The sequence below is a fragment of the Podarcis tiliguerta genome (genome assembly GCF_965153285.1).
Source record: "Podarcis tiliguerta genome assembly, chromosome: 4".
Taxonomy (NCBI): domain Eukaryota; kingdom Metazoa; phylum Chordata; class Lepidosauria; order Squamata; family Lacertidae; genus Podarcis; species Podarcis tiliguerta.
Window position 1 is genome coordinate 75,140,189 of NC_139537.1, and position 15,329 is coordinate 75,155,517.

Genomic DNA, 15,329 nt, shown 5'->3' on the forward strand with positions numbered 1-15,329 from the left:
AATGGGGAACTGTGTAGGGAAATGATAATTTCAAGTTTGTAATGAATTTGCTTGCTATAATGAGATAAAAGCTGAAATAATTAAAGTGTTCCCAGTAGTACTAAACACTATTAGAAGAAGAAGAATAGATTTAAATAAGAATGTGGTACAATCCCATGCATATGGGGTGAAATCCCCTCAAATGCACTTTGAGATACCTTGCTAGAAACTTGGCAAGTGTAGCTTCAGTTTTAGAATTAAAGGCAGAGAAAACAAGTGAAAATACCAAGTGGTGGTATAATGAGAAATTTATTACAGCAAAACGTTGAGATTTCTAAAGATGCAGAAACCAGCAGAGCTCCTCTGCTCCTTCTCTTTTACTAAAACCTAGATTCAGGTAGGTAGCCATGTTGGTCTGACGCAGTCAAAATAAAAAATTAAAATGTCCAGTAGCACCTTAGAGACCAACTAAGTTTGTTCTGGGTATAAGCTTTCGTGTGCATGCACACATTCTCAGATACCTATTTGAAGAAGTCTGCATGCCCACGAAAGCTTATACCCAGAACAAACTTAGTTTGTCTCTAAGATGCTACTGGACTACTGGACAATTTTTTATTTTTTACTAAAACCTCTTATCCCTAGGCTTCATTATTTGAGATTTTAAGTTTAACATTGGCGTATTTTGAGGTTTTACTTTATTCTAGTTTTTTTCAATAAAATCTTTAAATGTTCTCTGTTTAGCTGTTGAAGGAGAAAATGAAGCAGAATGTGGGAGCGAGTGTATTCTTGTGTGGGAGAAGAAACCAACTCCTGAAGAAAAGGCTAAAGCAGAAACCCTGAAGCTTCCTCCAACCTTTCTGTGTGGTATTGGCAGTGACACTGATGAAGACAATAACTTAGAAGACTTTCAAACAGAACTTAGAAAAGTCCAAGAAACGAATGTAAGTAACAAAAGAATGGGACTTTAAGCACCGATTCAGCTGGACTTGCTATGGTCCAAACGTGTGATTCTTGAAAATTGGCCTAACAGGAAGACTTCCTTCTTCCTGACATGCTATATTTCCAAGTGCAGAGATGCTGTTCCTTTTTGTTTGTTATTGGAGCGGAGAGTAGGGTGGGGTATATTCCACATTGTCTGCACCATAGTGCCATTTTGTTACTAGAAGTTCATGGAAGAGATCTAGAACACAATATACACCCGGAAGCTTAGTTTGGTCAGAATCGAGTATACACTTCCAGAGTGAACACTAAATACATTACTTCTGGTAAATGAGCCACCACAAATGTGCCCTGGGCTTTTTAGACTCTTCTACCCATGTACTAAGAAGAGTCTAAAAAGCCCAGGACACAAATTTTCATGGCCCTCTAGCAGCTACCCATGTACTAGGGGATGCTGGTGGCGCTGTGGGTAAAACCTCAGCGCCTAGGGCTTGCCGATGGCATGGTCAGCGGTTCGAATCCCCGCGGCGGGGTGAGCTCCTGTCTTTCGGTCCCAGCTCCTGCCCACCTAGCAGTTCGAAAGCACCCCTAAGTGGAAGTAGATAAATAGGGACCGCTTACTAGCAGGAAGGTAAACGGCGTTTCCGTGTGCGGCTCTGGCTCGCCAGAGCAGCTTCGTCACGCTGGCCACGTGACCCGGAAGTGTCTCCGGACAGCGCTGGCCCCCGGCCTCTTTGAGTGAGATGGGCACGACTGGCCCGTACGGGCAGGGGTACCTTTACCTTTACCCTTACCCATGTACTATCTAAAACCATAGCGGCGCATTGGTTGCCAGAAGTGAAATAGATTGGCATTATTTTCAGCTCTCCTACCCCACTTTAGCTTCATAAATTTTGAGGGCTGAGGTATTTTGTCTACCTCCTTTATTCCAATAGGATCTTTATAAGAGACTTCATGGACAGTGGGTTGGATAACATAGACTTCTGGTTCCTTTTAATTCCCAGTTCTAAAACAAGCATTTGATAGTACAGTGGTACCTCGGGTTAAGTACTTAATTCGTTCCAGAGGTCCGTACTTAACCTGAAACTGTTCTTAACCTGAAGCACCACTTTAGCTAATGGGGCCTCCTGCTGCTGCCATGCCGCCGGAGCACAATTTCTGTTCTCATCCTGAAGCAAAGTTCTTAATCTGAAACACTATTTCTGGGTTAGCGGAGTCTGTAACCTGAAGCGTATGTAACCCGAGGTACCACTGTATGATGTGAAACCATTTTGAAAGTGCAGAGGTGCTTGGTTTCCTCCACTTTCTCTAGTGGTTTCCTCCACTTTCCCTGCCAGGAAGATACCTGTTCTAGAGATCAGCTAGTTCTGTTTTCAGATACTGTCCGGTTCTTTACATATGCATTTACATAAAGAGCCTATGAAGACTTGGCACCAGTTTAAAAAATAACTCAGTTCGTTTCTTTTCAGGAAGCTCAAGTAGAAGAAGTAACCAGTTCAACTGATGATGTGTGCTCCATTAAGAAGGAACAGCCTGCTGAAGCAGTCAGTAGAGCTGAAGAACCAGATTCTACCACTGAACCTATATACACTATACAGACGTTATTAGCAGCAGATGACAAACCTGTTGACTTGTCAACAAAAAAAGAAAGCGATGCCAGTTCTACAAACCAAGGTATACACATTTGATGTGTGTAAGACATGTATACTAGGGAAACTAACATTCCAAAATCTAATAATGCGTACAGAGAATCTCCAGCTAATTAAAACTTCTATTTCGCTGGATATGTATTTTATTTAGAATTTGATAGTTAAACCCCATATTGATCGTTTTATTGTTCATGTAGGGAATTATGCAGAAATTCTGGTTTAATATGCTGGCTGTTTGCCGTAATAAACATTCACTGACTGACTGATTGTATAGAATACGAAGGGTTGAGAGTTTAACAGAAAGGGGCCTTGACTAGTGGGCAACACTCATTGTATCTCCAGTGGACTGACTAATGCCTTGCTAGTGTCCTTTCAGAGGTTACACCAGACTTGTTCACTTTCTCCTTCTACCTGTGCTTATGTCTGGAGCTATGATAGTGGGGGAATGTGACCTATTATGCAATGTAAAATGGACCACAGAATGATATGAACACTTTTCCTCCCTTTATATAGAAAGCAAACCTTTCTCATTTGCCCTTGGCAACATACCTGGCTTGTCTTTTGCTGATCTGGCTTCAAATAATTCTGGAGATTTTGCTTTTGGTTCTAAAGGTAAGATGCACATATTGTCTAATTTCCGGTCTGTGACCGTAAAAAATCCATTCATTCATTCACATATTATCTCCTTAACTATTTATAGAAACTGCTTGCTGCTAAGAGAGTTATTGTGTGTGAAATCACATTGTTTTTTTGTGAGGGTGGGATAAGAAAATGTAATCTCAGAAATATTTTTCTATAGTATTAAGATTCTGTCTTCCCATCTAAGCAGACAAAAACTTCAAGTGGGCAAATACAGGAGCAACTGTGTTTGGCGGACAAGTGGCCACTAAAGGTGACAATGAAGATGATGGAAGTGATGAAGAAGTTGTACATAGCGATGATATTCATTTTGAACCAATTGTATCACTGCCTGAGGTAAGATATGAATCTGTTAAATAAAATAAGAGTTGGTTCTTTCCTCTAACACATGTGAGGACAGTGATCTGCACAATTTCTCTTGTGTGCAAAATAGGATTGTGGTTTTTACTTACTCTAAAATGGAAGAAGTATGCAGGTCATTTATTTTTTAAAAAAAGCTCCCATAATTCAAGAATGTACTACTTTAAGAATGTGATCCTTTGCACACTAGCCTGAGATTAAGACCCACTGTACACAGTGGAATTTACTCCTTTGTAAACATGCACAGAATTTATAATAACTCAGGAGTAGTGATCTGAGTAAATATGACTACTTATCCCTGCTAGGTTGAGGTGAAGTCAGGAGAAGAAGATGAAGAAATTCTCTTCAAAGAGAGGGCAAAACTCTACAGATGGGACAGAGACATCAATCAGTGGAAAGAACGTGGTGTGGGAGAAATAAAGATCCTCTACCATACACAGAAGAAATGGTATAGAATCTTAATGAGAAGGGACCAAGTTTTCAAAGTCTGTGCAAATCATATGATTACAAAAACGATGGATCTAAAGCCCTTGAATACTTCAAACAATGCTATGGTTTGGACTGCAACAGATTATGCCGGTGAGTATTTGTAAAGATATTCTATAACTTTATTTCCCATCCATTATATATGACATATTCCCTTCCTAACCCTTTGTGGTTGTGCTGGTTCCCATGATGCTGCAAGGAGTGGGACTTCACCAAGTAGCTATGCCCCTGATGCTCCATTGGGCCCTTTCCCTGGCTGCCGCAGAAAGCAGGCATTAGCGTGAAGGTTTCCACAGAATCTGGAATCTTTCTGCATACAGCAAGTAAATGAAGAACCCCCTCAGTACAGATCCTTGCACAAATGTTGGGAGAAGGGCTGAATGAAGTTTGCTATGTCTGGGGCAGGGCTGCTCAGCACAACCCCACTCCTAGCTTCCATGTTGCTGTACACAGGAACAAATGCTGAAAGAAGGCTGCATTCTGATCATTACATCATGAATAACACTTGCAATCTTAATTTCAGATGGTGAAGCTAAGATAGAACAGCTTGCTGTCAGATTTAAAAGCCAAGAGCTGGCTGATTCCTTCAAGAGGAAATTTGAAGAATGTCAACAAAGCTTGTCAGCGTTACAGAAGGGTCATGTTTCTCTGGCAGCAGAATTGTCAAAGGAATCTAACCCTATAGTATATCTCGAAGTTTCAGCTGATGACGAACCTCTAGGTCATGTAACCATAGAATTGTTTTCAAATATTGTTCCGCGAACTGCTGAGAACTTCAGGGCGTTATGCACAGGAGAAAAAGGATTTGGATTCCGAAATTCCATATTTCATAGAATAATTCCAGATTTTGTCTGTCAGGTAAGTGAAAATGCTAAGATTGAACATACATTTCATACTACACATTGATTAACAGGAATATATTTTAAGGCTCAGTAGAAAAGTTCTAGTTTGCAAGCAAATCAGTAGAAACTTTCATATCATGAAAGTCTGGAAGTTAATTTGGGGCCTTGCTTCTCAGTTTATATTCCATTACTTCTGTAGTTTCTCTAGTGCCAAGTTAGCTTCTCATTTTCTCTTATCTCCTTCAGTTGTATCCAATAGATGTACACTTACACAGAGAATGTAAATGGACACTAAAGGCCAATCCCTTAAACCCTGGGGTGGGAAATGTTTTTGCCCAGCTAGCTAGGCTAAATATGGGGATCATATTTGACATATAGACAGAGCTGCACTTCTGTCAAACACCTAATGTCACAATGACATCAGCTTTCCTATTTTGCTTGTGGGGTGTTCAGATTCCCCTTTGAAAGCAAAACACCTTTTGACTGAGTCAGGTGGGCACTGCAGGTCAAATTGGGAGCTCTGGCAGGACCAATTAGGCCCCACAGTCTGGAGGTACCCCCATCCCTGCCTTAGAACAATCAGAATACATTTCTAGGCTCACTCATCCCCTTCATTAATTTTGAGAAGTGACAGCATGAAGGAACAAGTGTATTTATGCTAGCCTCTGAAGCTAGTGGGAGATAATACCTTACAGTCTTATATATGAAAATGAAAGGCAAATGTAAGTGAAAACTATGACTGCATTCAAACCTGACAAACCATGGTTTGTTATTAATGTGTGTGAGTGGTGGTGAGCTTTGGGCTCAAATGACATTTACCTGAGGCTTGCTGCTGCTTGTGTACATAATGACTCACCATGGTTTGCTGCAATAGCTGAACACAGGAGCTGAATGAAACCACTATTGATTTAACAGTTGAGAACACCAGATGGGACACCACATTGTGCTGGTAAAATGTATTTCTACACACATTTCAGATGTTTCAACGTGTACTATAACCAAGTGAATTTTCTCTATTTGTTTACATTCTAGGGAGGTGATATCACTAGACAAGATGGTACAGGTGGCCAGTCCATTTATGGAGAAGCATTTGAGGATGAAAACTTTGAAATAAAACACACTGGTCCTGGCTTACTGTCGATGGCAAATCGTGGCAGAGACACCAATAATTCCCAATTCTTTATCACTCTCAAAAAAGCAGAGCACTTGGACTTTAAACATGTTGTTTTTGGGTTTGTAAAGGATGGGATGGATGTCGTGAAAAAAATAGAATCTTTTGGCTCACCTAAAGGAGTAGTGTCAAAAAGAATTTCGATTACAGACTGTGGTCAAATATAAAATCATTGCTATTACCTGTATGTGGATTAAAATAAATGTTCAGATTTAGACAAAATTATGTTCAGCTTCTTTTAAAATGAACATTTCTGATGTATAAATGTAAAGTTACAGCTTATAGCTGAGTCCTTTTTTAGTGTTTCAATTGACTGCATGTTGTGAAATAAAAGTTCAAACACTGGTAAATTTTAGGTGTATTTTTGTTTCATCCCCATTTTTGTATTAAATGATTTAAAATTAAATACGAGTCAGAAGTTCTCTTACTCTGATTTGTGCAATTTCCCAGTTTAATTGAATGGTTTAAATAAAATTACAAACTAGTGTGTGGTTACTACTTTCCTCTCTTGACTTACTTGAACAACAGACAACCACAAAACATTTATGTTGACTTGCCTGCCTGCATGTGTAAATTTAAGTGTGTGGCTTTGGGCAGTCTGCAGTGGTTCATTCACATGAGCCATAATTGTGTATTAGTGAACAAATCATAGAATTGGAATCTGCTGATCTCTATTCAGTACTTTTGGACACCATTTATTTATTTATTTATTTATTTTATTTTATTTTATTTTATTACCTATGTCATAAAATTTATACACCACTTGATTGTAACAAAACAAAACCCCAAAGCGGTTTACAAGAGGATAAAATAAAATTGAAAAATAATTGCAACCATACTTTAAAACAGATTAAAATTGTCTCAACTTTCTAGCATCTAGATAAGCTTGTCTAAACAATGTATTAAAGGTAAAGGGACCCCTGACCATTAGGTCCAGTCGTGACCGACTCTGGGGTTGCGACGCTCATTTTGCTTTACTGGCTGAGGGAGCCGGCGTACAGCTTCCGGGTCATGTGGCCAGCATGACTAAGCTGCTTCTAGCGAACCAGAGCAGCACATGGAAACGCTGTTTACCTTCCCACCAGAGCGGTACCTATTTATCTACTTGCACTTTGACATGCTTTCGAACTGCTAGGTTGGCAGGAGCAGGGACTGAGCAAGGGGAGCTCACCCCGTTACGGGGATTCGAACCGCTGACCTGATCGGCAAGCCCTAGGCTCTGTGGTTTAACCCACAGCGCCACCCGCGTCCCTTCTAAACAATGTATTAGCAGGTGCTAAAAAAAGCACAATGAAGGCACACCTACTTGATCTCAATAGGCAAGGGGTTCCAAAGTGCAGGTACTGCCACACTATACAATGCAGTTCTTACAAATGCAAAATGGGTAGTCTGTTAATTCTGCCAGTTGAATGGACATAGGGTAAAGTCATCTCGTAGGTAAACTGGTCCCAAGTTGCTACTTGAACTTGGCCCAGTAGCAAATTAGCAACCAGTGCAGATCTCTGGGCAGATGTTATATGCTGACACGGTCTGCCTCCTGGATCAAGTGAAAGGGAAGCCCCACATAGAGCGCATTGCACCAGTCCCATCTTGAAAGTAATCTGTGCATGAGTCCAGAAAAAGCTGTAGCTGTCAAACCAACCAGAGTTGGTAAGAGCCACTTGAGCCACCAGTGACACAGCTGGACCCAGAAACACCCACAAACTTACACTCCCCATGAAGGCTCCTCTTGAAGGTTAACTCCATCTTGGGTAGGTAACTGAACAATTTCTTGGGCGCTGAAACTACTTGCCCACAGTGCCTCCATCTTGCCAGGATTCAAGCTCAGCTTGTTTTTCCTCATCCATCTCACCACTGTCCAGGCAATGGCACAGGGACTGCATGGCCTCTCCTGATTCATTTGAGCAGGAGAAATAGACCTGAGTGCCATCAGCATACTGATGGCACCTCACCCTGAAATGCCTAATGACCGCTCCGAACGGCCTCATGTAGATATTAAATACCACTAGAGACAAGATAGTCCCCGTAACATAAGGCACTCTCCCAATGCTCTCTGGACTTGAGCCTGGAGGTAGGATCAGAACCACTGTAATAATACTGTGGGAGGAGGACAAGGAGCAGCTACTCTTAATTTTGCGTTATAACCACACAGTCCAAAAAGCATTGGCAACCCCTAAGACAGAGGAGGCGACTGATGGAATTATGATTTATGTCTGTTAATTACATGGAACAATTTCATTTTATTTTCTAACCAACCCAAGGATTACCTGGCTGCAAAAGGTGGATTAAAAATGATATAAATGCATATAAGTAAATTCTGCCATGGTGATCATTCTTTGCTAATTGCGGATAACCGAGGGTCATCTAGTCTAACCCTCTGCAATGCCATCTCAGCCAAAAATCATACAAAGCAAATAGCCATGCAACATATGCTCAAAAAACTTCCAGGTCATGGAGAAGTAGTTCTGCCATGTATGATCTAGTGGAGAATCCTGCTGCGTGGCGGGGGTTGGGGGGGTTGGGATAGATGACCTCAGGACGTCCCTTCCAACTATACAATCTCAAGACAGGCAGCTCCTCTCTTGTACATAGAAATGGGACTACCCTCCGGGGAGTTCCCTCTCCTTCCTGCGGCGTCAAAGAGAAACTAGCGGATTCCCCCTCCCGCGGAGGCGGGTGAGGGAAGGAGGGCCTTAGGTCGAGCGCGGCCTCCCGCTCTTCGTTGTCCGTGGCAACCGCGGTAATAAGCGTTTTCGCGCAGGCGCCCTTCGGCCTCTCCTCGGGCCGTTGCTGTGAGTGGCGGAGGCGGCCGCGGGCTGCTTGACTGTCTCTGCCCTTTCTCCAATGGCGGCTTCCGCCGAGCTGAGCCCCTCAGTCGAGCGCTGGAGGAGACGCTACCTGGCCGGACAGGTGGGGCTCCCGCGGGCGGGAATGCGTGAGGGAGGGTGGGTGGGCTTGCGTGTGTGGAACAGCTGCCTGGACAGGAGGGCAAACTACAAATGCGTGTTCTTCCATTCCCACGAGACGCGGGGTGGGCCAGGAGTGCTGCCGGCTTCCCCCCGTTCTCGTGTAGCACTTTTAATTCCGGACGCTCACCTTTTCGGTTCTTCAGGTGCTGGGGGCTCCCGTCCTCCAGAAAAACTTTCAGCCTGCAGACCTCAATGTACGACGATGAGTTGCTGTTTGCCTTGGGTTGGGAAGCCACTCTGCACATGCCCAGAGGCATACTCAGGCCCAGAGGGGGGCCCTGGCTACTTCCAGCTGTTGAGGGGCCCCTGTCATTAAACAAGCAAACAAAAAGATGCACAAAACATAATAAAACACTTAAAGAGTGAGACTTAATTCGATTTCTTTGTTTGTTTGACAAAGGCTTTCCTAGCCTTTTTCTGTGCACATACACAAACTGGCAGCTCTAAACTGAGTGTGTTCCGATAAAAACAAGTTGTGGAACTTTCTGACGGATACCTGCCCCTTTGTATGAAATGTCTGTCTGTATTTACTCCCCCTTCTTAGTGTTCTCTTACTATTGTGTGTGTGTGTGTGTGTACACACACAAACACACCATTGGCTAAATATTTTGTTCAAGGGCTGGCTTAAGGAAAACACTTTTGATTTCTTGTAACGTTTTAATGGAAAACCCTTTCCTGTTTAAAGGTGAAATGTCACTTCAAAACAATCAAATAAACAAACATTGTGTAACAGGCCAGCATATTTTTGATGTTAGTAATTATAGAACAAAATTCTTCTTTTAGAATAATTCTCTGGATGGAGCACAGGCCAAATGCAAAAGTAGAAGGTCCCTAATATCTACAGGTAAGGCATTTTAAAAGGTGTTTGATCTATTTGTTTAAAAGAATTCTTAATTTTTTTATATGAAAAGGTTAGGGAAATAGAATGGGGATACAGTCTCTTATCGCAAGGACACATTTCTTTTCTTTGACCTTTTCTGTCTGACCTTCCTATGCCTTTTAATCTCTTATTCTTTCCTAATTCTTTAGTTTACAACCTGCAGACAAGTACCCATGCTACTGAACCTAGGAGTTTTAGGTGAAGCAGAAAGTTAATAATTTGGGAGTTTTAGACTGGAAGAAAGTCCCACTGAGAAGATATGGTTAGGATTGTGGGCCAGTGCTCCCATGCTAGCTTCTTAACAAACATGGGAATACCTTTAAGAGCAGGTGGTCTCGATGTTTAAGTCAGAGAGTATCTGTTCTATTGTGTCAAAGTCTTGCGTTCCCAGTCATTGCGCACATCCCTTCCGGGACTGAAATTGGTGCGTGTTTTGGCGGTCGCCCATCAGTTGGATGCTTGCAAAATGGTCACCGCCTGTATACAAAATAAGAGCTGCTGATAAGCCTTTCTCAAACTCATTCACTCTGCTGCATTTCCTATAGCAAGTGCTTCTGTGCAACATGCCCAACACAAAAACTCTTCTCTCCAATTCTCTATGAATTGTGGAGGTTGGGGGTATTTTTTCCTGGCTTTATAAATGCAGCAAGGTGTCTTTTTTGAAGTGGGGAGTGGACAGGTTGCTAATCATTATTGTTGTTTAGTCGTTCAGTCGTGTCCGACTCTTCGTGACCCCATGGACCAGAGCACGCCAGGCACTTCTGTCTTGCACTGCCACCCGCAGTTTGGTCAGATTCATATTTGTAGCTTCGAGAACACTGTCTAGCCATCTCGTCCTCTGTCGTCCCCTTCTCCTTGTGCCCTCCATCTTTCCCAACATCAGGGTCTTTTCCAGTGAGTCTTCTCTTCTCATGAGATGGCCAAAGTATTGGAGCCTCAGCTTCACGATCTGTCCTTCCAGTGAGCACTCAGGGCTGATTTCCTTAAGAATGGATGCGTTTAATCTTCTTGCAGTCCATGGGACTCTCAAGAGTTTCCTCCAGCACCATAATTCAAAAGCGTCAATTCTTCGGCGATCAGCCTTCTTTATGGTCCAGCTCTCACTTCCATACATCACTACTGGGAAAACCATAGCTTTTACTATACGGACCTTTGTTGGCAAGGTGATGTCTCTACTTTTTAAAATGCTATCTAGGTTTGCCATTGCTTTCCTCCCAAGAAGCAGGCGTCTCTTAATTTCGTGGCTGCTGTCACCATCTGCAGTGATCATGGAGCCCAAGAAAGTAAAATCTCTCACTGCCTCCATTTCCTCCCCTTCTATTTGCCAGGAGGTGATGGGACCAGTGGCCATGATCTTCGTTTTTTTGATGTTGAGCTTCAGACCATATTTTGCGCTCTCCTCTTTCACCCTCAATAAAAGGTTTTTTAATCCCTCCTCACTTTCTGCCATCAAGGTTGTGTCATCTGCATATCTGAGGTTGTTGATATTTCTTCCAGCAATCTTAATTCCGGCTAGGGATTCATCCAGCCCAGCCTTTCGCATGATGAATTCTGCATATAAGTTAAATAAGCAGGGAGACAAAATACAGCCTTGTCGTACTCCTTTCCCAATTTTGAACCAATCAGTTGTTCCATATCCAGTTCTAACTGTAGCTTCTTGTCCCACATAGAGATTTCTCAGGAGACAGGTGAGGTGATCAGGCACTCCCATTTCTTTAAGAACTTGCCATAGTTTGCTGTGATCCACACAGTCAAAGGCTTTTGCATAGTCAATGAAGCAGAAGTAGATGTCTTTCTGGAACTCTCTAGCTTTCTCCATAATCCAGCGCATGTTTGCAATTTGGTCTCTGGTTCCCCTGCCTCTTCTAAATCCAGCTTGCACTTCTGGGAGTTCTCGGTCCACATACTGCTTGAGCCTTCCTTGAAGAATTTTAAGCATAACCTTGCTAGCGTGTGAAATGAGTGCAATTGTGCGGTAGTTGGAGCATTCTTTAGCACTGCCCTTCTTTGGGATTGGGATGTAGACTGACCTTCTCCAATCTTCTGGCCACTGCTGAGTTTTCCAAACTTGCTGGCATATTGAGTGTAGCACCTTAACAGCATCATCTTTTAAAATTTTAAATAGTTCAGCTGGAATACCATCACTTCCACTGGCCTTGTTATTTGCAATGCTTTCTAAGGCCCATTTGACTTCACTCTCCAGGATGTCTGGCTCAAGGTCAGCAACCACACTACCTGGGGTGTATGAGGCATCCATATCTTTCTGGTATAATTCCTCTGTGTACTCTTGCCACCTCTTCTTGATGTCTTCTGCTTCTGTTAGGTCCTTACCACTTTTGTCCTTTATTATGGTAATCTTTGAACGAAATGTTCCTTTCATATCTCCAATTTTCTTGAACAGATCTCTGGTTCTTCCCATTCTGTTGTTTTCCTCTATTTCTTTGCATTGCTCATTTAAGAAGGCCTTCTTGTCTCTCCTTGCTATTTTTTGGAATTCTGCATTCAATTTCCTGTATCTTTCTCTATCTCCCTCGCATTTTGCTTGCCTTCTCTCCTCCGCTATTTGTAAGGCCTCATTGGACAGCCACTTTGCTTTCTTGCATTTCCTTTTCATTGGGATGGTTTTCGTTGCTGCCTCCTGTATAATGTTTCGAGCCTCCATCCATAGTTCTTCAGGCACTCTGTCCACCAAATCTAAATCCTTAAACCTGTTCCTCACTTCCACTGTGTATTCATAAGGGATTTGGTTTAGATTGTATCTTACCGGCCCAGTGGTTTTTCCTACTTTCTTCAGTTTAAGCTTGAATTTTGCTATAAGAAGCTGATGATCTGAGCCACAGTCAGCTCCAGGTCTTGTTTTTGCTGACTGTATAGAGCTTCTCCATCTTTGGCTGCAGAGAATATAATCAATCTGATTTCGATGCTGCCCATCTGGTGATGTCCATGTGTAGAGTCGTCTCTTGTGTTGTTGGAAAAGAGTGTTTGTGATGACCAGCTTGTTCTCTTGACAGAACTCTATTAGCCTTTGCCCTGCTTCGTTTTGAATTCCAAGACCAAATTTGCCAGTTGTTCCTTTTATCTCTTGATTCCCTACTTTAGCATTCCAATCCCCTATAATGAGAAGAACATCCTTCTTTGGTGTCACTTCTATAAGGTGTTGCAAGTCTTCATAGAACTGGTCAATTTCAGTTTCTTCAGCACCAGTAGTTGGTGCATAAACTTGGATTACTGTGATGTTAAAAGGTCTGCCTTGGATTCGTATCGAGATCATTCTATCATTTTTGAGATTGCATCCCAGTACAGCTTTCGCCACTCTTTTGTTGACTATGAGGGCCACTCCATTTCTTTTACGGGTTTCTTGCCCACAGTAGTAGATATGATAGTCATCCGAACTGAATTCGCCCATTCCCGTCCATTTTAGTTCACTGATGCCCAGGATGTCAAAATCCTAGACTTCCTAGGATTTGCTCCTTCACCCAGAGTTTGCTCTCCCTAGTCCCAGATTTGTGGGGACTAGCTCTTGCGATTAGATGCATGTTTTAAGGTATTAGCAGGGTTTTCAGGTACTCGTGCTGGGTACATTAGCAGGGTGGCTCTGTTTTTCTAATTAGCACAATCCTATGTTGTGGGATGCGGGTGGTGCTGTGGGTTAAACCTCAGCGCCTAGGACTTGCCGATCGCATGGTCGGCGGTTCGAATCCCCGTGGCGGGGTGCGCTCCCGTCGTTCGGTCCCAGCGCCTGCCAACCTAGCAGTTCGAAAGCACCCTTAAGTGCAAGTAGATAAATAGGGACTGCTTACCAGCGGGAAGGTAAACAGCGTTCCGTGTGCTGCGCTGGCTCGCCAGATGCAGCTTGTCACGCTGGCCACGTGACCCGGAAGTGTCTGCGAACAGCGCTGGCTCCCGGCCTATAGAGTGAGATGAGCGCACAACCCTAGAGTCTGGCAAGACTGGCCCGTACGGGCAGGGGTACCTTTACCTACTATGTTGTTTCCTTGCAGAGAAAATGGACAGCTCACTTGATGATACAATTGCATCGTTACTCAAATGCTCCTCAGAGTTAGAATATACTGGCAATAGAAGAAAGCAAAATACAAAGCGTTTTTCAGACACTTCAAAGAATGTTAAAAACTTAAGTCGGTAAGAAAACCATTTTACTCTTTGAGCCAGTCTTTTTACTGTAAAGCATACCGCTGAGTCTCATCATTGTACTTTGGAATAATATATTTTAAGATCTGAAAGTTTTATTGGATATCCTTCCCACTGTACAAGGAATGTGAACGAACATTGTTTTATACAGTGTGTAGCTTAATGCAATCATTTTGTGTCTATTAGGCAGGGTGATGAGTTGGATTCTTTATATGGCTCAAGTCAGCGTGACATACAGCCTGAGTTCATTGGAGATTTTCCCAGAGACACATATTCAGAATCAGGTAATCACATTCTTCGAATTCTAATACAACTCAAAGGAAATCTCATTTGATAGCCCATTCGCAGCTTGAAATTAAATGAAATATGTAACTGGCAGCTCAGCTGACATACTGCATGATTTTTTTCTAGCACGTTTACTTCAGGATTGGTAATGACATCTTATACGAGGTAGTAAGTTACAGTTCAGACTATGCCTATGCCCCCTCTCTTAAATCACATCTTCACAGGTGAAGTTTTGTGTTAAATTAGTTGGAAAGCATGGTGGGTAATTTACCCTCTCCCCTCCCCCCCCCCCATTACATGGATGCAACAGTGGCAATGATTGCTGTGCCAACGGGGGAAGCATCTCTTCCGAATTCCAGACAGGTGGGTGAGTATCCCTTTGTTCTACTATTGGAAGTATCTTGCCTGGCTGGCCTGTGTTCTTCTACACATGGGCAGCTGAACATAACCCTGTGTTGCTAGCTACATAAAGGCTCTTTATATGCAACAAAGCAATGTATTGGAAGCATTTCTAGTTAACTGCCTTTTTTTATGTCCAAAATTTACAGCAGTAAGCATTGCTCTCAGAGGAAGCTTTTTTTCCCATTTGAGATGAACCAAAGTATACCTCTAGTCTGGAGATCTACTTAGACTTCTGTTCTGACCAAGGCAGAATAGTGCAGGACTATTACTTCTCTTGACTGGGACACTATACATCTGTTGATGCAGCCTAGATTAACATTAGCTTTTTTTGTTGCTTCATCACACTGTTGACTCGTGTTAAGCTTGTAGTCTATTGTGACCCCAATATGCTTTTTGCATGTACTGATGGCAAGCCAGATGTTCCCCACCTTATATTTGTGCGGCTGGTTGTTCCTGCTTAAGTGTAGAGCCTTACATTTGTCCCTATTTAAAGTCATTTTGTTAGTTTGGGCCCAGTTCTCCAATCTGTTGAGGTCGTCTTGAATCCCATTTCTGACATTTGCTACCCCTCCCAGTGTG

General features: G+C 42.6%; 2 protein-coding genes across 9 annotated transcripts in view; both read left to right on the plus strand.

Annotated features, from left to right (window-relative positions):
• The window catches only part of RGPD4 (RANBP2 like and GRIP domain containing 4), a 36,921-nt gene extending 30,358 nt beyond the window's left edge, over nt 1–6,563 (plus strand). For 4 of the 8 annotated variants that reach the window (XM_083437522.1, XM_083437523.1, XM_083437526.1 and 1 more), the window contains 7 exons: nt 721–920; nt 2,388–2,592; nt 3,081–3,179; nt 3,394–3,542; nt 3,872–4,145; nt 4,576–4,910; nt 5,927–6,563. In XM_083437522.1, coding sequence (XP_083293648.1) covers nt 721–920; nt 2,388–2,592; nt 3,081–3,179; nt 3,394–3,542; nt 3,872–4,145; nt 4,576–4,910; nt 5,927–6,232 — 1,568 coding nt within the window. In that variant the 3' untranslated portion in view covers nt 6,233–6,563. The remainder of the gene's footprint in view (nt 1–720; nt 921–2,387; nt 2,593–3,080; nt 3,180–3,393; nt 3,543–3,871; nt 4,146–4,575; nt 4,911–5,926) is intronic. The other 4 variants (XM_083437524.1, XM_083437525.1, XM_083437528.1 and 1 more) reach the window with 1 other exon arrangement.
• Nucleotides 6,564–8,767: 2,204 nt separating this feature from the next.
• Nucleotides 8,768–15,329, plus strand: part of CCDC138 (coiled-coil domain containing 138) — a 30,542-nt gene continuing 23,980 nt past the window's right edge. The window contains exons 1-4 of the mRNA XM_083437829.1: nt 8,768–8,975; nt 9,818–9,878; nt 13,916–14,054; nt 14,250–14,347. Coding sequence (XP_083293955.1) covers nt 8,910–8,975; nt 9,818–9,878; nt 13,916–14,054; nt 14,250–14,347 — 364 coding nt within the window. The 5' untranslated portion in view covers nt 8,768–8,909. The remainder of the gene's footprint in view (nt 8,976–9,817; nt 9,879–13,915; nt 14,055–14,249; nt 14,348–15,329) is intronic.